General features: G+C 52.0%; 1 protein-coding gene across 1 annotated transcript; it reads left to right on the top strand.

Moving 5' to 3' along the window:
- The first annotated feature begins 4501 nt into the window (after nucleotides 1-4501).
- LOC108863846 (CAP-Gly domain-containing linker protein 1-like) lies at nucleotides 4502-21472 on the top strand. The gene is given in 24 exon segments (XM_029110721.1): nucleotides 4502-4516; nucleotides 12436-12524; nucleotides 12801-12803; nucleotides 13416-13535; nucleotides 13838-13982; nucleotides 14130-14285; nucleotides 14399-14539; nucleotides 14841-14948; nucleotides 15288-15356; nucleotides 15633-15743; nucleotides 15969-16100; nucleotides 16188-16552; nucleotides 16766-17171; nucleotides 17542-17613; nucleotides 18197-18362; nucleotides 18478-18549; nucleotides 19253-19326; nucleotides 19419-19570; nucleotides 19695-20115; nucleotides 20235-20321; nucleotides 20479-20848; nucleotides 20953-21044; nucleotides 21151-21286; nucleotides 21402-21472. Coding segments are annotated over 24 exon segments (3573 nt in total).
- Nucleotides 21473-22025: the final 553 nt, after the last annotated feature.

Here is a 22025-nt window from a genome sequence, read left to right on the forward strand (position 1 = left end):
CAGACGGTCTAATCACATAATATGAAGCATTCTGTCTATCGGAAAAGGATCTCGGAACGGACACTGTTCTTCAGATTCAAAGTACAATACCTATGTTCTCTGACATGCTCACCTCACGCGAGCCACTGCGTTTTGTTTCGAAACGACGATGCTCCTCGTCCCAGAGTTTTGGGGAAACTCCCCGTGGAGGAGAATATATTCCGGGTTAGTGCTGGCCTTCTGTGAGTAGAGTTCTGGACTCCGGATGACCCATAATTGCTGCCTCCAAAATTTCGATCCAGCCCATCATTGGCGGAATCATGACTTACTGACGACCTACTAACTCTTGTTGTCCACAGTCGTCATCGGCTCAGCTACTGAAGCGTCTGCGGGACCTCTGAACGAAAGAGGTGGGGAGCTAGATTCTCTCTTGTAGAATTCTCAAGGAATTTCCCAATTCCATCATGATCATTTCCGGAGTCACCTCTCTCGCCCTAACGAACCCATAATGAAAAAATGACGTTGGTATACGCAGGCGGTCGAGGCAGTCATGTGCGACAATTGCTCTCGGAAATAAGTGTCCATGAGCCGGATCGAAAGGAGACCGGGGCAAGAGGAGCCGCGACAAGCTCAGATGTCTCGAAGGGTAGATCAACCGGATGGCTCTATATCCCTTTCGCTACGCTAGGATGAATAATCTAGGTCTCCCTCGGCGCAAGGGAGCCTCCTATCCGAATTTGAGGAAGTGATGTTGAATGATTTTCCGTAGATTCGGGAGCCGCTGCTCCTGTCGCGGCGAATTCGGGCAGGAGAGCCGCGGCAAAAGAGGGAAATCAGCCTGAGATCAGAAACCAGGCTTCCCACCCGCTGGCGGATCTGTATCTGGTTCCGCAGGCAGCGAGCGATAGCTTGCACTTCCAACATTATCATGACGACGATGACGACTACTTAGACGATGCTGATAATTTCGAACCTTTCCCGCGTGGTCGATATCCGGAACAGATCCCCCCAGGAGCCCGACTCGGTGAAGCCGAACCCTCTGGACGCTCGGGAAAAACCGCCGTCGACGATGAGCACGCCCAACCCCCGAATGCGAGACAGTTCAACATTCCCCAGGCCGGAGGTCCAGAGAGCGTGAGGGGAATTCCAAAGGCGGAAAATAGTCCCTATTCAGAGAAGGATCGGCTCCCGGCGCATTTCGAGCCCGTTTTCAACCCTGTCGTACCGCCGGTCGACGATCCGTTCCCGCCAAAGCAGCTCGACGTGGAAGATCCCAGAATGATTTTCCATGAGGTCGGTGACAACAACCTCTACAACAATCAGGTGAAAATGCCTGATGGATCGATCGAGTCTGAGGTCACGGCTACCTGCGGTTCTCTCGCTTGGACGCAATATCTGTCGGCAAAGCACGGCGGCTTCGGAATGTTCATGATTATTCTCGTGCTTCTGTATGTGTTCTCTTTCTGCTGTTTCATGCATATCCGATGGATTGCGCAGAAGCAGAACACAGGGGACAAGGAGATCTTGTGAAAAATCAATGGTTGTGGTAATAAACATTTGATTAGAACCTGCAGCGAAGATTGCATACGTAACAGATGACGACGGTCCCAACCTCTCTCCGAGACCTACAAGGAGCTCCCCCAAATCTCGAGATCAATGGTACTAAACTATCTGTCGATTCGTCCGATCCGGTGAGTCTTCGCCGCGAACACTTTTACTCGATTGGAGCGGATCTGAGCCATGGCGTTGACCCCATCGGTGTCCATCGCTGCCTTGATGGATTAAGGGGGGTCATTCAATTGAAAACACTGATGGCCTGATTCCAATCTCTCGCGGATGCGCATCCCACTGTGCGGCTGATGTATAATGTGGATCATTGTCGGTCGCGATCGCACCTTGTTTTCGACAAATAACTCATGATCTTCGCTGGATGACTCCTCAGGACTACCTCCGAGTCGGAGCATTCACGCGATACGCCACAGGCTGGCTGCGAGCCGTTTATGTCATTCTCGCCGAGACGTATGAGAGGGAAGTCATTCAAGTTTGGGACAATTGGGGGAGGGAAATTTTGGAGCCAGGCTCCAGCCATTTCAAAGCATGACCCGAGCTCGGTTGACCAAGGGAAACGAGAAACTCGGACGCCGGAGAAGCGCTATCTCGCGATCGTCAGAGACCTCGTCCATAATCCGGTTTCCCATGGTCGGAGCCCTCGCCGCTCTAATAGTACAACCCACCTGAACAACATCGAGGTAGCGACGAACTATGGACGAGTGCAGGACCGAAACAACACTGACGCCACAAGCAGCACGGATCGATACCGGGCCGTAATTCTCTGTCCTTCGAGCTGTGTATTGCGGTCTCCGTAGAGCAAATAATCAAATGCTGCGTCTCCGTATGTTGTATCATTGTCGAGGACAAGCCGCTCTTTCTATTCGGGAATCGAAATCAGCTCCGAGATGACGAGGCACCGGGCTTCATGAACAATCGACCGACTGAATCCGGGTGGGATGTCAAAATTATCAATACTTTGAGAATTCGTCGAATACCGCTCCCCTTCAGGATTGGGGTGGCGCCCGGGAGCTACACGGGGAGCTCGATTCACCATATGTCATGGGTCGGATGATGACAAAAGGGGGAGGCTACTCTAGAGCCCTTCCGAGAGCTTCGTACACCAGTAGCACGAAGATGCAGCTCCGAGGCCAGCAAGACATCCATTTCAGCGGCGACGATCCGGATGTTGAGATGCAATGCGATATAACGGGTCGAGCTCCAGCTCGAAGAAACCGCAATGGGCCTGATACCTACGGCGGCGCGGGCGTCTGGGTCCTGACAGGATCATAAGATACGCCAACACCGTATCTTCATATGAGCACGATGTTATTTCCGACCTCGCGCTGTGACCGTCTGAGGGTCAACAGAGTTATATTGTTCTGGATCAGACGCTCCCTGGAGTTTTCCTTGAAGATACTGTCAAGATTTCCATCAGGATCTCCGTCTCCTCCAGGTTTCCACTGCAGTTCCCGACAGGTCCTCCGTCAGGTTTCCACTCTGGCTCTCCGAAAGGTCCTCCTCCAGGTTTCCACTCCGACTCTCCGGAAGGTCCTCCTCCAGGCTTCCACTCTGGCTTTCCGGAAGGTCCTCCTCCAGGTTTCCAGTGCAATTCCCCGTCGAGACCTCTCTCCCGAGTATGCTTGACCCAGTCTCTGTGTCCGATTCATGGATTGGAGGACCCTCATTATTGCCGATTCGGGGTCGACAACGCAATGGTTTGCGCGCAGCGAGGAGTGGGTAAACGCGATCGCAGCCGTGTCTGATGAACATACAAACGTGTCAGTCGACAAGGCTGCCGCCGCGCAAGCAATGAGCATTCATTAGACTGGGAACAGGATCTAAGCTATGGTCTGTTGTGATTCTCTCAGCAGTCGGGGACTTTTTCCTCTCTACGGGAGCATATCAGCCATGAGTCATGACCTTCGGTGCCCTTATCGCTGCGAAAACAAGCTCATGAAACCAGATCCGAATGCTTTCGTGCAAACGAAGATGTTTGGATGGAGGATGATGGAGGACGACATTCGATACTGAGCCCGAAGCCCGGAGGGATACCGCGAGTCCATTTCAACTCTTCTGTTTCGTCTCAGAACCAGGCCCGGATGCCCCACATGCATCAGATACTGCGCCATTAAGTCACGCGTCAACCGTGGAATCTTCGTCTACAGTGCAGAACTTGAGAGGCGCTCAGCAGGGGGCTATGCCGGGCTGGTGTCTGGAGCCCGATATTGAGTAATGGGGCGGGGAGGGAGAATTTTCCAGGATGTTTCCGAGCGACGGTTCAAGTTCGAAGACCTCAAAATTTCCGCGATGGCCAGACCTCTTCCGAAACCTCTCCGCTTCCTCATCCAGAAGCCGACACCGCAAACCCGTTGCTGTGCCGATGAGGATGATCTCAGCTCACGATCACTGAAATAAGTTTCCTGTGCGGGCGTGAGTGATGACTAGAACTGGAAGAAGGGAGAGAATGCCGCGAAAACCGTCTGTTGCTGTTGGCACAGGCGCTCCGGTCGCTGGCTCGCCCGTGCGCAAAGAGCAGCCCCGTGAGCGCCGCCGGTTCAACTTCTCGAGCGCTGTGCCGTAGTAAGTTGGCCCATTGGAAGCAAGGGAGCCCTTTCCTCGCGGAGTGGAGGGGAATTGGCCGGACAGGCGGCGGGCGGTCGGGCGGGCGGGCGAGAGGGCGTCCAACTTGGATGAACTGCTGCTGCCTGCCTGCGTGCTTGGCTGACTGGCTGGTTGCCATTCGCTGTGGGAGCTCCTGCAGTTTTTGCAGCGAGCGAGCGAGCGAGCAAGGCAAGCAAGCACACTCACACAGACCGACACACTCCCTCCCTCCCACAGCCGCACAGTCATCACAACAATACCCTGTGTTTCCATTCCACGGTCCGAAGTTACCGAGTGTTAAAGTGGAAAACGGTGCGCGACTTAGATGTGCGTTTATAAATAGTGAAAGCTCGTGGATACACCGGGAGCCATGGCCGCGCGCGAGGTAAGTCCATTGGGTGTAAACACACTCTGTCGAACATCGAACGAGCCCAGGTCCCACCCTTGACGAATTCTGCTGCATTTCGACGTTAGCCGAGCCGTCAAAGCTCACGCGGGGACGACCGTCATCGTCAAACGAATGACATTCGCCGAACAAATTCGACAAGAGCGCAGGTACCGAGTAGATGCTCGTTGTAAAGAGTCGAACCCGTACACTGTCGCGTTTACCTGTGCTCGGTCGGATCGAGCTCGAAGTAGGGCATCTTCCGTGTTTCTCTATTCAGCAAACGACTGTGGTGAAACCAGACGCTAAGTCTGTACTTGCCCGACAGACGTCTCGACAACACTTGACCATTAGGGCTAGTCGACCGTGTTTATGTTTTCGGTTATGTGTTCGTCTCCGGCGAAGTGTCACCGTTTTGCCAGTACGACAATCTGTCGATTTTGCGTCGTCGACGTTGTTAGACGACGCATCGTTTTTATCCTCCTGACTGACTGATTGAGTGAGCGAGAGTCTCTGGACGGAGAGTAACAGGATTTTTATCGAACAAAAATATAGTCCGGAGAAGAAAGACCCATTTGTTCCCAATCTCATCGTTGTTCGTATGAGTGTGCTAGCATTCGACCAGAACTAGACGTCTAAGGTCTTGCTTGTATGTGAATCGAGCTCCATGAGCGGCGGCGTTAACTGCAAAAAGTTAATCGCCCCAATCTGACACACATCGAGACCGATGCTCCTGTTTTGGTTTGTTTACAATCCGTCATTACTGCGTTTCCTCCAAGAAAGCTCGATGTTCGTTGAGAATGGCACTCGAGCAATTATCTTCTCCCTGGAACGCTTCTGACAAGGGAGGGACCATGAGCCGTCCAGAATGCCGTACGGAGAATATGTGGGATTATCCTCTGCCCTTCAGAGAAGTTTCTTCCGAACCCTGGCTTCAGGGCTCGAGATGTGTCTGAGAGAAGTTCCTCAGCCTTCATGCAAACTTTTTCATTCTCGAACTCCACTAGGATCGGAGCTCCGGCCCACTTTGGTACCCGGGCTTTGACCATTGATGCGGAGATGGGCTCAAACCAATGCTCTCGATATCGTGACCGACAAGGACGGCGTATGGAACGACCTCCACCGATATCGTGCGCCACCGATCAATCAGCTTCTTGGTAGAGTTGGGATGACAGGCTTTTGATGCCGAGAATATACAAAGAGTTTAGCGGAACGTTGGCAGATCGGCTCGGCTTCACTCGTCAGTGAATTTCGAACTTACTTCCCTGCATCGATGCAGTCAGTCGAATGAGCGGATGTTCGAAAGAATGGACAACCGCGATCCAAGAGCTCCGCTCCCGACGCGGAGGGCTTACGGGGAGTTGATCCATGGTCTGATGGAGAGAAGTTTCGACGGTGGAGCGATAGTCAGGAGCATTCCTTTCCCACCGACTCTCGGTCCGATTGTCCATCGCAACCTCCGTATGTGACGAACTCGATGTGCGATCCTCTCCTTCATCCCTGAAATTTGTCTCCCAAAAAGCTTCGGACAGGCATGATCACGAGCTGAGATTCTGATGCCCGAAACTTTCGTTCGCATCCTATCCGAGCGAAGGGAAAAGTCATTCTCGGCATCCGACATCCCGCGAAGACGTCAACTGTCAAGTCCCAGGATGCGTTTGAGACGACGGATCGGCCAAGCAGTAATGATCCCATAATAATTCACCAGTCGGATTTCGCGGAACGCAGGACGTCTCTAAAATGATCAGACGTACGGCGCCGGCGCACATAGGCCTGAGCCACGCATTATGGAATTCGGATGGCTGTCCGGCGAGCCGACGGATTGAATAATCCTCACCTGCGGCTTTCCGTTCGATGAATTGATCGAAAGTGTCGATAGAATGATGACTATGTCCTTGGTAAATTACCAGCAGATAGACGAGGCACCTTCGCGCTTATGAAGACACGCTTCCTTCCGATGATTCGTGACAGGCGATCATATCGTCCAAGTTCCTCCGTAGCGTGCGCTTGGCTACTTTCGGATATCTGCAAAGAATGCGGCCCGGACCCGTGAGGACCGGAAGATTGTCTTGAGATAGGTACTGCGGTGTTTGACAGGGGCGGGGGACTTCATTAGACTGCCTGTTTCTATGTACTATTGGGTCTCGTTTTGCTCTTCCCGTTCTGGTCAGCGACGCAGAGGTTTCCTCTGCTATGTCAACCCATGTGTGCAGTTGCTAGGTACCGTGTTTCACGGTAGGATCCTGAGCGACACATGCCACTGAGGGGAACGGAAACACGCACAGCCGGCAGAGGAGAAATCATCGAAACTTGTCTCTTGCGAGGAGCGAGCGAGAGCCAGATGTCGGATCGGCGCATGTAAGACAATTGAAATCCACTTTCATGTTTTTCAATGAGCGATCCTCACATCCGTCGACCGTCGACTGTGTCAATATTTCTGCCTCGGCTCGCCAGGACTAGGCGGAAGATGTCGGGAAGAGTCGACTTCTGTGTCCGGCCGGTCGCCGTCGGTAGCGATATTTGACTCTGTGGCCACTCGAAGGATCGAACCTGAGAGGGGAATGACGGAATTTTCCAGACTCCATCCTCGTTTCCTAATCCGAGGGCTCCATTTCCGATTCAGCAAGCTGCTTAGTGGATCCGTTCATGGACTCTCGCAAAATCTTTCATGAGCAAGAGAGAAATTGTCAACGCTCCGGGGAAAACATCCGGGAAGTTCTGCGCAAGACTGCCGTAAGATGTCCGAGCGGTTTGCGGATCCATTCTCTGAGACTGCCGGTCAGTATCGGAGAAGCTCATCGGCACAGAATCACGAGATACCTTCAGCCTTCAGAGATTATTTTGACACCGATTATCCCCTGACACCGGTAGTCGGCAATCAAATGAGCCCCGAACATTCTAAACTCGATTCTTTGGCCGTGGTGCTTCCCGTGCGTTCACTTTTCGTCCATTGTTCGGCGACTTAGTGAGCGGCTTATCGCGAACGGCACCTGGGAAACCGTTGACCGAGAAACAGGTCATGCATGGTGTTGAGCAGTTCTGCGCAGAAACTAGGTGAAATATCACGGAAATCACCTCCGTCCATATTCTGGGAGGAGTTCCGTACGTAATTCGGTGAGCAGGATGACCCGCCTTCGACACAGGATGACCTTCGATTGGATAGCACCGATACTTTAAATGAGTAGAAGCGAAAACAGAACATGAGTCATCCACGAAGAAATGAGAAAAAGACGAGGAGCGAAAAAGCAGGCCGAAGAGAATTTTCCTCCGACAAGCAACGAAAATATTGTTCGAAGCTTGCGGAGTCGTGGTTCCCTGGGTGAGCATCCAGCCAGATAGTCAAATAGCGCGCCAGTCAGTCACTCAAAGAAAGCAACCCTTGCTCAACGTTTCAGTGGCAGACCACGTTTCGGTCAGGAGCTTCGGATCCCTCCGAAGCGAAGATTCTCTTCCACTGCGCTGCGTCCGAGGGTCACCCATGTAATGGAATTACAGCAGCGTCCATTGTTGAGGCATTTTCATGCTGTGCGAGAGTGGGGTCGAAATACCATTCTTCGATCAGAATAATCCTCTCTACATTAGAGCTCCCCGACTATCAAACGGAAAATTCGACGCCTCAGTGACAGTCAATCTTTTCATTAGCTGAGAGAGGCGCATGCCGAGTTCGCACGCATTGAAGACCTCTCTCCGATCCCTGGAGCCTCTAGTCTCTATTTTCCCCGGGATGAGCCTTTCTCTTACCGTCGAGTAGGCTCCAGGAACACCCTCCCGGCGAGGGAGCGAATCTTCATGAACGAGGATCAGCTGAGCCTCATATCACGCTATTCATAATGGCGGGTTCGTGTCTACGGGAACGTCTTCGCACCGATTCATCGACATCCAAGGCCGACAGATTTCCGCGACGTGCGAAGAAATTTCGGATTGACCCGCAGCGAGGGAAAACAGGATGAATCCGCTCAGGGGCGGATAAGTTTCCTTACGCCGCTTCTGCGACAGTCCGTTCCGATTCTCCGTTTTCTAAGCTCCCTCAGGATGTGAAGTTGTCGATCAATACGGGTCTTCGCGAGTCGCGAGGCTCGATTTCCCTGCCAAACACCCAAACGAAACGCAGAACTGAGATCCTCCAATGCTGTACTGCCGCGGCGATGACTCCGTGATTTTGCACCTAGCAAGTGAATCCGAACTCGGTCTCCGAGCCCACACACGACGAACGTAACCGGAAGCTCAGTCAGTTCTGCGACCACCAGAGGCTAGTATCCCTCCCTAGGCCAGATCCTCATCAAACTAAATATGTTTATCCTGGATTTAAGATTGATACATAGATCAGAGACCCACTCTTGCTCGAAGGATTACACATAATATAAAGAGCTGGCTACCTTTACAACAAGATGAGCTACATCAGTGTCCGAATGCGCGAATCAGCGCTTCCTAGTCCAATCAGGCGGCGGCTCCACGTAGGGTAAAGTTTGTCCGACAGATCAGCTGATATACTCCTGTCTACATATTTCGAAGACGGTCGCTTGAAAGTGCTCCAGTTGCATCACCGCTGACCGCCATTTCCTGGGCCCATGTCAAAACACCGCAATCAGACTAGCGCCGACGTGCGAATCGGAGTGAACTTCTTCCGCCGACACTTCCGACTGCCCCAACTCTCACATATCGATGAGTGACGTCAGCGATAGGTAAGGATCGGAAAACCGCTGAGAATTAGTGCGATCCGAACCTGCGCTCAACGTTGTTGCGATTCGAAAGCGCGAATCGAAAATGTTTTCGATACCGATGTTTCCGCGATAATCGTCCAATCAAGTTCTTGGACTTGATACCGGCTTTGACGGAATCGGGTGCTCACTGAACCCCAAACGCTCGAGTTCTGCGTCGTTTGGAACCGATGGAACGAAAATTGTGCTCGCGCGAAAACCCCCTGAGCAACGATCCAGTTCCACTCGAGCGTTGACTACTGTTTCCAAGGCGAGTTCATGCCGGCGCCGGCAGCGCGACTCGATGCGGAAAATGTCTTTCGGTCGACGTCAGAAAATGCGAAGAACTTGTCCCTGAGTTGCCTCCGGGGACCGTTTGCCTTTGACGCGGACTGGTCCCCTGTCCCGAGCCAAGACCGTTAACTGATATGACGTGAATGCCCCATGAAATTCCGGAGAGAAAACGAAAACTCGAATATTCTACCGAGTTTCACGACAGAGTCCGTCGAAGACTGCCGCCTTCCGTTTCGTATCTGGCCCAGAGAAGCGACGGACTTTCGGTTGAGGTCCTTCGACTAGAAAGAGTTCTTTGTTCTTGGACAAGAAGAGATGTCGTCGTGACCGCTGGTGGCACCATAGTCGTTGTCGTCGATTCAACAAGACCTTTCGTCGCCATGTTGAAAGCTGCTCGCCAACCAGGTCGCTTAGTGCTGCAGCCGTCGATGACTCACCACGAAAGGCAAGCCCTCACCTGATCCGCAGCGTTCAAGCAGCGCCACTCGGATCGCTGCTGACTAACGAGGCTCGGCAGTGGCGGAGAAGGGGGGTTATGAGGGGGAGCGGACCGAGCCTGATTCCGAATGCCTATCAGTCAACACGAGCGTACTGTCATACACTCTGGAAAAATCCCGAGTTCTTCCGGACGGGGGTCTGTGTTCTTGCGGGGCTCCATCCTTGAAATGAGACGACTGCCGAAACGCTCAGATGGATCACGGCTGGAATACCCTCTTGAGGAGAGGTCCGACTGGCGATCGATGGAAGTCCGACCTGGTTGACAGCAGCCCATGAAGGATCAGATGGAAACGCGGGACAGGGTACAGGGAGAATTCCCTCGGCATCCTACAGCATTCCGACCACGATCTGGACACGATGTTTGGAACTGGAAATGCCGTGACCGAAAACTTCTCCGAGGGATTTTCCGATGCGACGTCTTGCTTAGAAGGAAAGGCTCTTTTTCCTCCGATAGGGGTTCCGCCCGGGCTTCTCCAGGAAGGCATTGGGTGAGCAAAGCGAGGGAGCACCGACGATGAAGGACACAAAGTCCAATGACGCGGGGTACGGAAGCTCCCGACGAAGTACCGACGCTACGATCCCTATTATTTCTGAGAAGTATAGTTGAATCGCCGCTTCCGTTCATGAAGAGAAGCGTGGCCGCTTCGGTGATCGCGCTGGTCTCCGAATGTCGACAGAATTTATTCACAACCGTGTTTTCAAAATCCCAATGTCCGTCTGAGGCGACCCGGAGTGAAAAATGTTTCACGCGGGTTCGCGAACTTTCGATCAAGCGAGCTCAATCCCGAATGAGACTCGCAATTCCCGAAGGTCACAGCCGGAATATCTCTATTCGGCAGACGAGTCGGGCTCGCCCCCGAATTCTCGGCCTACAACTATTAAAAATCTTCCCCGCGGGTTTGGGTCGCACGCGAGTCAGATATGATGAGAATCCAGAAACAAGATCCTCATCCTGTGGATTAGCGCTCACAGGAGCACCCGATGAGGCGTAATTGAAGAAAAACGTCGTCGCTCGAATCGACTGGAAGATCGTACCAGGTCACTGACGTACGATGGTGAATGGCTATTATCCTCTCCGGCTTGTCGTCTTTGTCAACTAGGGCTTGCCTCGTTTCGGAGCGCCGCCATTAGCCCCAGCGCAATGAGGCAAATGACTACCTTCCCCAGCATTGTTGAAGTCAACGCCCAGAGCGCCGGGCAAGTTTGCGCTGCCGCCTTGGGCAGCGGCGTCTTGACACGCGAGTCTCCGTGGCTGCTGACCTACTGCGTTGCCCATCCGTCGAATGATGCCTCGGCGATACAAATATTCCGATGATCCGGGAAACCGTATTTACGTGTAAACGTCGACACACTGGGCGATGGATCATTACCTAATCTTGGCGTCGATCATCGCGGTGATGAGAGTGACGAAACTAGCAGATGATGTCAACGATGTCAATGTTGCGTCCCGCTGACATGCTCGTGGACGCTATGAAAACCGTTACGCTAAAAAATCCCGCTCCCACGACCATTAGATATTCATTCAGAAAACTGTTTCGGGAAGGGAAACGTCGCCGTATCCGCACAGCATCCCGGAGCCAGAAGATTCCCCAGGTGATCACTTGACTCCTGATGGGTTTTCCGTTGTTGTCGATCGCCCGGGAGAATATGACTTCGGTTTCTGGATTGCGGACTCTTACCTGGCGGAAAATACGGGGAACATCGACAGAATTGGCTCATCCGCGAACAACGGGGAAAAAAGTTCGATTTTTATGATTTGCGAAATCCGATGAGGGAATGGGACCTTCAACAACCATCCGCTTATTGAAGAGTCGTCTCTTCGTCCGCAATGGTTTTCTTTTTCTGCTGTGATGCACCTCCGTTCTTGACATCGCTACTCAAGCCGATGCCGCCCTGGCCGTGGATAGGTTTCTTCATGGAATCAAGCAGCGGTGATCGTGGATTTTCTTTCTGAGCTCGAAAGTGTTCCATGAATGCTGCTGTTGTCATCGCAGACTTCTTCCGAATGCGGGAAATTCGTGGCGAGCCGGCGGCTCTGCTTCTCCACCGACGGTCGGGGAGAAATCTTCGCACGAGCCGCGGGATGGAGACAGAAGCGAAGAGATGAAAGGGTCCCGTTGAAAGCCCATCGCGAATCAATAAAATAGTGTTATCTACTTCACAAGTGGTCTGACAACGAACATTATCGCCGATTTCGTAAGAATCAACATTTTTGTCCGACCCCTTTCGGAATCACGTTCGATCCGGTCAAGATGGTGCTGGCTGTTCGCGCCTGCAGAACGGAAGTTCGCCGAATCGTTTGTTCAAGTCAAAAATCACAGGCTCGGTAGCGGATGACTGTCGGAGTCAGGCCTCCGAGTCTGCTGGAACACTCTCGGAGCGCTGTCGGGCAGCGAGGTCTTCTAACACGTTATTTACGTTTCATTACAGAGTGCGCGGAGCATCCCCCGGCCCTCGCGGATGCTGAGTCAAGGTGGCGCCCGTCCGAAAACTTCAATTGCTGCATTCCTTCCATCCAGGTGAGCGATGTTTATGGTCGGTCCCAACCGACGTAATCGAAAACGATTTTCATCATTTGGTGCATTTTGAATTCAGATCTTCTATATCGCATCCGATCGAGCTCGGATGTCGGAACGAAAGGATGATCGAGTGATTGTTGCGATCATCCAGTGGTGGACTATCCCGCCTTGCAGAATGCCAGGCAGTGTTTCCCAGAGTTGTCCCCCGGGGATTCATGGCGATTTTTCATCGGAGGGGTCCACCGGGTTCATGTATCTGATGCTCACAATACATAGGGGGTTATTTGGGGTCCACGGCTTTGGGGAGCTTCGTGCAAGAGCAACACCATTCGATGTCAGCAATACCGTTTCATAGAACGGAGTTTCTTCGAAAAAACGAATGCCTCCCGATGGGACGAGGTCCGGGTCCGATTCCGGCTGATGCAGGTCTTCAACGAAATGTAGCAAGATCCGTCACGTTGCACGACAAGCTGCCGCGGTTTCTCTCCTCAAACTGTCCCGCAAGCGACGCCTTCCCAGCGATACCAGTGAAGTCGTAGATAAAGGGCAGAGCTCAGGGAAAAATATCATTATCGCCTGAAGGATTCGCCATTGAGACGGAGCTCTCGTCGCATTCGGTACACAAGAGCAACGGATATTTTGTTTGAGTCCAGCGGAAACCAGCCCCCGAGCCGGAATCAAAATATGCTCTACTCGTACACTAATTGTCCTCGAGGATCCCATGGAAACTCGCTGGGAGCTCATACGATTCTCGGGAAGGATTTCGAAGGCTTCCTATCAGACCGGGAACCGAGGCAACCAGATGCTGTGGGAAACCTGCTGAGCCACGAAACAAGCAGCTCGTTATTTTTGAGAAAGCTCCGCTGACGAGAAAATCCCTCTTCCGTTTAGATCCACATCAAGCGGATGTCAGAGTGGAGAAAGCGGCCCTACGTCCCTGGAGACGGAATCGGCAGATATCCTTCTGGGCAGCCGTGTATACGTAGACGGCAACATGGTCGGTGTATTGAGGTGAGTTTCATCTAAGGGTGGAGTCGGACTCTGCAGACTTTCCAAAATGAGGGGCTCACACGGAACCTACGTCGTACAAGTGCTTATTACGCTGAGCTAGTCTGCGGAGCTTCAACGCACCTGTCTCGCGACTCGCGACCAGTTTCGGCATCCTGACAGCGCTTGGTTTATTCTTCAGGCTACCGACAACCGATCGTAGACTATTCAAACTATTCCATCTGTTTCGAGGAACCCCATCGTGGTTCGATACGACTGTTCGATGAAGTCGGACAATACCCGAATGAATAGATCCCATCTTCCAGATACTTGGGTCTCATACCTGGAACGGCGGGAACTTGGTGTGGCGTAGAACTTGAAGAGCCGATCGGCAAGAATGACGGCGAGAAAAATGGCCGGCGATATTTCCGATGTCCGCCCAATCATGGCATATTCGTTCCCTTGGCTAAGGTACAGTAGCGCTCGTCGGCTCCTCCAGTCCCGTATTCGGTTACGTCCGCGGTTCTCTTCTGGCGTCGGAGTTCCCAAGTGGTTCTTCATTTGAAATCGTGTGAATAGTCTATCGTTGGACCATCGACGATTTCTTGACATTTGCAGGTTTCTACGCTGTCCCCGGAAAACTCACGGGGTCACAGTCGTGCCTTGACAACTTCGTTATCGGGTTCCCTGACGTCATCCCTGTCTTCGACGACGGGTGCATCCAGCTTTAGGAAAGAATTGCGCATAGAAGACTACTTAGAATCTAAATCGAAGGTACAGCTGAGATTTCCGCCAAAGGTCGTCTAGTGGTCGCTGGAACTCTCCCCAGCCCGACAATCGGTCCGGTGTTCCAGTGCACAGCTCAATTGGTCCCGTCTCTTCCACAGGCCAAAGAAAACAAGAAGGACTCACTGCAGAAATTCAACGAGCACGCAAGCCCGAAGACAGTTCAGAGGTCACTGGTCCTCCGCAACCAATTCCGTGATGAGCCCTGTCCATCAGAGGAGGAGGAGGACGAAGACGATGAGGTATTTCCGCGACGATCCAGATTTTCCGAAGTGAAAGTCGACCGAAGATCCTTGATCATATTCCCTGAGGCTCTCGGCTGTGAGCCCGATGCCAGAAGAAAATAGCCACCCAATTCGAATAGAGCCTTTGTGCCTAGTAGATTGATTTCCTTTTCTTCCCCCGCGTTTCTACCTCGCTATGCTTAGGACAGATGGACTCTTTCTATCAATCAGCAATCGAGAAATAGTTAGCGTAACTGGCGTCGGACGCATGCACCGTAGACGAATCCCGCCTATTTGGAGATCCTTGTTCTTTTTCCAGTATTACGCAGGACACATTTCGTGTGTCAATTCACAGATCAGCCAGAAAGACCGTAAACAGATTACATCGTCACTGTCGTTCGGCCTCCAAAAACTCGTGCAGCGCCAGGTACGTATACAGCAGAATTCCCAGCTTGTTAGGAATTGAACACTGATTCCTAGCGAGATCCGATTTATTCTGTTCGACTTTGAACTCCAATCAGGGAATCCCGAGAGCATCAGAAATTCAAAGTCCACTGATTGAATCGCCCGTCATGTTCGCTGCTGCGAGCCGCCGAGCTCCCAAGCTCCGCAGAGGAGAAAGTGTTCCCTGACGGAAGCTGTAGTGACACCTAGATTTCAAGTGCAGCCCCGGGTCTATGAATTCTTCCACATCAGCGATTCGCTTCCGGCTCGGGACCTTTTCTAATGTGAATGAATTCCAATGTCTTCAATGTTCTTTTTTCAGGCGCCAGTGAGATCGAAGAGCGAGGATAACTGCATCATGAAAGAGCGGACATCTGCTGAAGACTCAGAGGTAGGTTTCGCGATGAGCCAGCCCCTGCACAGATCAGAGATTTCGATCGATTGAGAAAACTGTAAAGGTACGCTGGGAGGACGAGCCGGCGAGCGCCAGTGTAGGGGAGGGGACCGGAACGACTCCTGGGATTCGCCCTCGAGTTGTGGAAGAAGTCGGATTCTCGGAAAGCGACCGTCTATATGCAGCCCTTGTAGATTAAGGAAGCATGATTTCCCCATTTGAAATGGTTCCATTGTGCCATAACTCGAAGGTCCATGATTGATTCTTTTGCAGGTGGCTCAAGTAACAGCTGTAGCGGTGGCCACTAGTGGAACGGCTTCGTCCACGAACGACAGCTCTTTATCGCCCATTCCGGAAAAAGATGACGATCTCCCTGGCTCGCAGGTGATTCTCTTTCCAATTTCGATTCATTTTCAACAATGGGTCTCAACCCTTGTATCTGACTGCCTCGAATATTTGGAGCTTCGGTACAGTTTCGGAACAGGGACGATTCAGCTCCCTGCAGTGCCAGATCATCCAACCAGCGACGGAAAAATCGACAACCGAGAGAGAGACAGAAGAACGTAGCTATCGCTGACCAAGGTTCTCACCTCGTTCGATATCTTCCAGGAGAAGAGCTCGAATTTCCTCGAACCGGGTCCAGCAAGCCAGGACGCGTCGCTTTCGCCGATTCAGGAGCTCCAAGATGAGAACGAAGAAGCCACTTCGACTTGTGGAGGGCTCAGAACCAGTGAGATGAAGGTTTGTCGAGTTTTCCCCCATCGATCTCGACGGATTGAATTTCAGAAATGGGAGGATGAGAAGGAAATAAATATGTACCACCTGCAGGACACTCGAATGATACCGAGCTCGACTTCGGTTGACGAGGTGGCGGAATTACCGGAAGAAGGAGAAACTATCTCGTCGGAAGAAATCCGCATCTCGGATAATGTGTTCGACATCATTATGACTTCGTTGAGGGAGAACTTCTTACATGACACGAGTTCAGAGGATACATCTTCGCTCGAGAAACCAGGGGCGCAGGGAGGAGGAGCGGGAGGCTGCAGACCGACCTCGGCTGATACGGGTTTTCAGGGGGACTGTGAGTTGGGCGAACCGGGCGGGTCTGGTGGTGACTCCGTTATGAAACAGTCAGTCTGTTCCCAGGATAGCGGCGTCATGTGTGATACGACCGGGCCGCCGTCCTTGCAAAGGTTCGAAACTTTCCATCTCAAGTGCTCGTGAATAGATGTTATGAGGACATAGACAGCCAAGCGCACGACCCCTCTCGGATATTAATTTGATGGAAAGAGAGCGTTCACATAAAAAATCGGAGCTCTCGTGGATTCGAGATTCTTGAAACTCTCGTCTTCTCGTTGAATAGCACCTCAGAAGCAGATTCATGGGATGAATCCTCTTGATTGCAGATCCGTATCGATGCAACCACCAGAAGTTCTAATTGTGCAACACGAAGACGAGCAAGAGACTCCAAGCGACCAGCGGGTGAGCCTGACCAGTGACAATACGGACAGAGATCGACACCTTCAGATTCCTGAAGATTTCCCATGCGACATGATATAACGAGTCTTCCTCATCAAGGCTCTTGGTGAAGACGCGGACCTCTCGGAAGCTGCGGCCGTCTCCACGAGCGAGTTCACGGAAACTGCTACTGCTGACGAAGAGTCGACGGCGGAACGTCGTAAAACCGCTACTCGTCCTAAAGCTCTCCCGACCCCGGTCAGAAAACCGAATGTCAACGTCGGCAGCAAGATCAAGGCCATGCTGCAGGAAACCAAAGAGAGCCCGGTCGAACGGAGACCTCGACCTCAGAGGGTGAGTTCGGCGCGGAGTCCAGCGAATGATTCGAGTCATTGGAGTCTCGGAGAAGCGAGTCATAAAGCCAGAGGGATATGCGGACATGATGAATCGGGTCGCGAGGCACGTGGCCTAACGATGACGCAGGACTCCGTGGGGACGGAGCTACATCGTGGATATTCAACGGTAGAAGAACTGATAGTAATCGGCGGGGTCTCGTTTAGCCCGAAATGTATCGGGGTTCTCTGGAAATAGAATCATTTTGTAGACTCATGGGAAGGTAGAATTGGTAGCCTGTAGCCTATGGCTGTAATCAGAAATGCGCGCGAGGCTTGAGATCACTGAAGGGTGTTGCCGGATGCTGCTATTGTCGCTGTGATGCTTCCAGAAAAATAAATGGGATGAGGTCGAAAAGAAAATCCAACAGAATCTCCAGGAGAAGAAGAAAGCGAAAACCGAGGTGAGTCCGAGGGCGACTCTGCTTGGCACGTTCATCCGAGGGCGACTCTGCTTGGCACCTTCTCCCGAGAATCCTTGGGCTTGGCAAACATCATCTCCGAGGCTTGTCCTTCTCGTGAGCGATGACAAGCCCTCGGAGATTGGATGCATTATGGACTTTCCCTCTCTTTCTTCCCGTTCCTCACTCGACACCCCTCTTCCTTCCCTGTTATTCTGTATCGGGTCAATCTATCGATAGCTCCATCACTGCATTGGATAGGTATAACTCATCGTCTCGCCCGACTTTGAAGTTCCCATCTCTCTAAGTTACCTCTAGGCTTCCGCATGCTTCGTTCAATGCTTTGGGCCTGAGTAGCTCCTGGTATGCTTGGGGCATTCGAAAGCGAACCCGTCGTTGAACGAAGAGGGGGGAAGATTTCTTTCCTGGACCGCCCAACCCCCCCCCTTCCCCGCCAGCGACCAGAATGGACTGCCATCCTGTGCAGGAACTCGCGTTTGGTTCGGCTTATTCCACGGCACAAAACTTTTCTGGCTCTAACATCGACCCCCAGCTGAATTTTCAAACATTCCTCTACCTCCCTCAGGTAAAGAGCAGAATCAACTCAAATCTCGCGGCGGCGAGAGCAGAAGCTCGACGGTCTCCCCGCGGTTCGGTCTGCGGTCAGCGCACGGCAGATCCCTCCGTGTGTGGGGAAATTCCCCGAGAGGATGAACTCGACGAAAGCAGACCAGAATCTCGTGCGTCGAGAGGTAAATTAAGACTGTGAATAAATTCCAGTCCCTCAATTCAGACAGCAGTGAGAGAATATCGGATCCAATCGACACAGTGATGATTTCAATATCCTCCCGACTTGATAATTTTCAGCTCCGCCAACGGCGAAGCCGGGACCCCCAAAGCGCGAATATAGCAGACCTTGGGCCGAGCCGCCTCCGAAAAGTGAGTTCTCCGTCGATTTGTCGAGACACGGAATGGCAGAGCACAACTCTGGTTGCTTTCAATGTAATCATCGTCCGTCTGACATTCGAATCAATCAGAGCAGTTTTTGGTTACGTTTCTCACGAGATTTGACGTTCGCGTCCGTCACGCTTATTCATCCCCGTCCAGAACTCATGAGCACGAAATCAGCTTTAAGTTTCCTCATCGAACCGATTTCAGTGCCAGAAAAATTGTCACCCACTGCGCCTAATCCAGCCGGTAGACCGTCAGCAATTAGAAACTCCAAAGCTCCATCTAAACTTGGACTCAGCAACAAGAGCACAGGTACTCGAGTCCGGGACTTGAGGAGGGGAAAGAACTCCTTTGTCGGAAGTCAGAGTCCCAGCGAGGCCAAATCCAGAGCTCCGCTGTGGAGTCTAATCCGCGCCGAGGAGATGTCAAAATTTCGATCCTATGATGAGTGTCGACCCCAGAGAGAGAAAACGTCGCGAGCTCCCTCCAGCCGATATTCCGCCCAAGCATTAGAGCCCCCACGTGATAAGGAGGCCTCCTACGCTCATTAATGAGGGCTTTTGGGATCGCTGCGTTATTTCTGCTTTTCATTTTCATTGAGCTGCGAAAAAAAGACTATCCACAAGCATAAATGCTCGGACCCTAGGTCGAAGAGGAGCTCGGAAATCCTCGAACTCTGATCCCGTTTCAGACGCCCGGCCTGCCCTGACGAAACCTTCTGCGAGGACGAAAACCGGGAAAGAAGTTATAACAAGTCCCGCAAGGGTGAGTTCTGTCTCAGGGATCCAATCTACTCTGAGGCGGCTGACGATACTGTCTCACGCATCGTAAGATCTCACGTTGAATGAAACTTTCAGGACGAGTTCGATGCTGAGATTCGACGGCTTGGCGCACTATGCGAAACCCGTACCAAAGAGCTCAACCGAGTCCGACTGGAACTCCGTGATACTGCACACGCTCTCAGCGCTCTGACCGTTGCCTTCCAACGGTGGGACGATAAACTCGAGAAGTGAGCTCTTTTTCCCTTCGGGTCGTTTCGATTACGGGACGAATCGAGATGATGAGACACAACTTCCACGACTTCCGCCGCTGCTACCGGAACAGCTGACACTGATTGATTTCGATCCTTGCAGGACGGACACGTACACTCATAAATTGGGTGCTGACTTGACACTCTCCGAAGAGGCGCTCCGGGTCGCGAATCAGGAGATCGAACGTCTCAAGCAGGATGTCAAGGACGAAGTTTCAGCCACGAGACGTGAGCTGGAACAGGCTAAGGAGGAACACGCCGCCAGAACGCGGCAGCTAGAAGAGGAACATTTGCAGAAAATCGCAAAAATCAATGAAGATCAGCAAGCTAGAGTCGACCGCATGAAAGAACAGTTTGCGGAAATGTCTGCCGAGGAGGTGGCATCACGCGGGGAAGAAATGACGAAAATATTCGACAGTCACACCCGCGAGATGGCCGATGTCCGTTCTGCCTACGAACGCGAGCTGCAGAACAAAGCTCAGCTCTACCGTCAGCGCGAGTCTGATCTCGAAAACGCCCTCAAGGTAAAGCAAGAGCAAAAGTTCCGGGGTCACGTTCTCATTTTTTTCCGTGAGCGTTTCATTTGTCGCAGGAACCCTACTCCGGGTCCCAGGAGGTTGATACGGAATTTTATCGCTTCCAGGAACGGAGTGAAGAGTACTGCCGGGTCAAACGAGAAGCCGAGGATTTCCAGCGGAGCGTGCTGCAATCCACCGACTCTAAGATCGCTGTACGGACGATTCGCTGGGCCGAATAATTTAATTTCAATTTTCGAAATGGTTCCTCATCATCATTCTATCATAGAGTTTATGTGCTGATTTGGGAGAGAGAAGTCAAGCTCTGCTGAGGAATAACTCGATCCCGAAGTGACTACAATGCAATTTCAGTGGCTGAGGGAACGGAACGAGTCGCTCATGAAGGAAGTCGATTCGCTGAACGCGGTCATTGAGATGCGCCGTGAAGAAATCGACCGGCTCCGAATCTACGAAATCGAGCATGGACAACTCAAGGATAAACTGGCGCGTAGCGAAGACGCTATGGATAAATACAAAGCTCGCATCGAGGATCTCTCGGCAATGATAGGGCAGAAATTGGCCGTTCAGGATCAGTTGGCTCAGGAAAATGCCAAACTGAAAGAAATCGCCGAACACAAAGATAGACTGATCTCAAACCTCGGCAGGGACCGCGACGTCTTGCTATTCAAGCTCAAAGAGAACAAAGAAGGCCCAACCAGCTCGGCTATGTCAACATCATTCAGTGAGTGGGGATCTGGATTTTCTTCTCACGTCCGATGCGATCTCAGGGGTGTTTCCGGAACGATATCCAATCGCGTTTATCCGAACTTCTCATTCTTTTTCCAGTTGTTGAGGCGCAACCAACTTCCCGGCCTTCGAGAGAGATTCGGAGCGCGGGAAGATCTCGAACTTCTGTGAATTATCAGATGCGCGCTAAGGTGAGCGCTTCTTTTTCGACAATGTCCAAATGATTAACTCCACCGATCGTTTCGAATTTCGAATTCGATGACGGAGAGAACTGACGGAAACTTTCGGTCTCGTCAGGTGGACAGCGCATCAGTGATGTCGCAGTCGTGGCACACAGCGACGGGGCCCGACCTTGGTCTCCAGTCAGGGCTATCGAAGACTGGTCAGAATAAGAAGTCACAACGGGCCAACAGTGCTCACTCGACAGAGGACGGTGAGTCGTAACACGCGTATATTCGTCTCCAGGGAATCCAGCCGTTTTCGTTTCCTAAATGTACGCTATCGTTCTACCTCGGATGGGGATCTAAGTTTCATTTCTCGCCCTCCAGTGAACCGCAATGTCGAGAGCGATTGCCCGCAGGAAGACAATGAACGAATGACAGCGTCAATGTATCATTAGCTTTAAAAAATCATCAACCATAGAAGCCGAGCATCGGCGCCGAAGGAAAGAGGAACTCTTTCTGCACCACGGAATAGCTGATCCGTAACCTCTTTATACTACGCTCCTCCCCTCCTCCCGTTGACCGGTTCTGTGAAGCCTGTTTTAACTTTTTCACTGTACCATCACATAAGGGGTGGGATCGAGCGTTCTCTCCCACCAGGAAACCTTGAGGGAATATTGAGGACTCGATGGGGCAGGGAAAAGACCGACCGGCCCATCGGCCGATCCGACGACACGCCGCTCAGAGACAGACATCCCGATTATTCGTAAGGATGGAGTCAATAGGAGAGTCAACGATGATCGTTGCCGTCACGAAGCGCGCTTTTGTGGTGTGCTGGTGGCATGTCGGTCACCAGAAGAGATTACGATACCTTGTACAGTAGAGAGATATTATATGTGAAAGCAATTTGCGCTCTAGATATTCCGTGATTTTTTCCGCTGCAAATCGCACTTCAGCCTGCCCTCCGCGAATAGGATTTCTGGCTCGGAAACCTTAAAACCAGCGTTGGAA

This window comes from Galendromus occidentalis, unplaced genomic scaffold (assembly GCF_000255335.2).
Source record: "Galendromus occidentalis unplaced genomic scaffold, Mocc_1.1 scf7180000077086, whole genome shotgun sequence".
In the NCBI taxonomy this organism is placed as follows: Eukaryota; Metazoa; Arthropoda; class Arachnida; order Mesostigmata; family Phytoseiidae; genus Galendromus; species Galendromus occidentalis.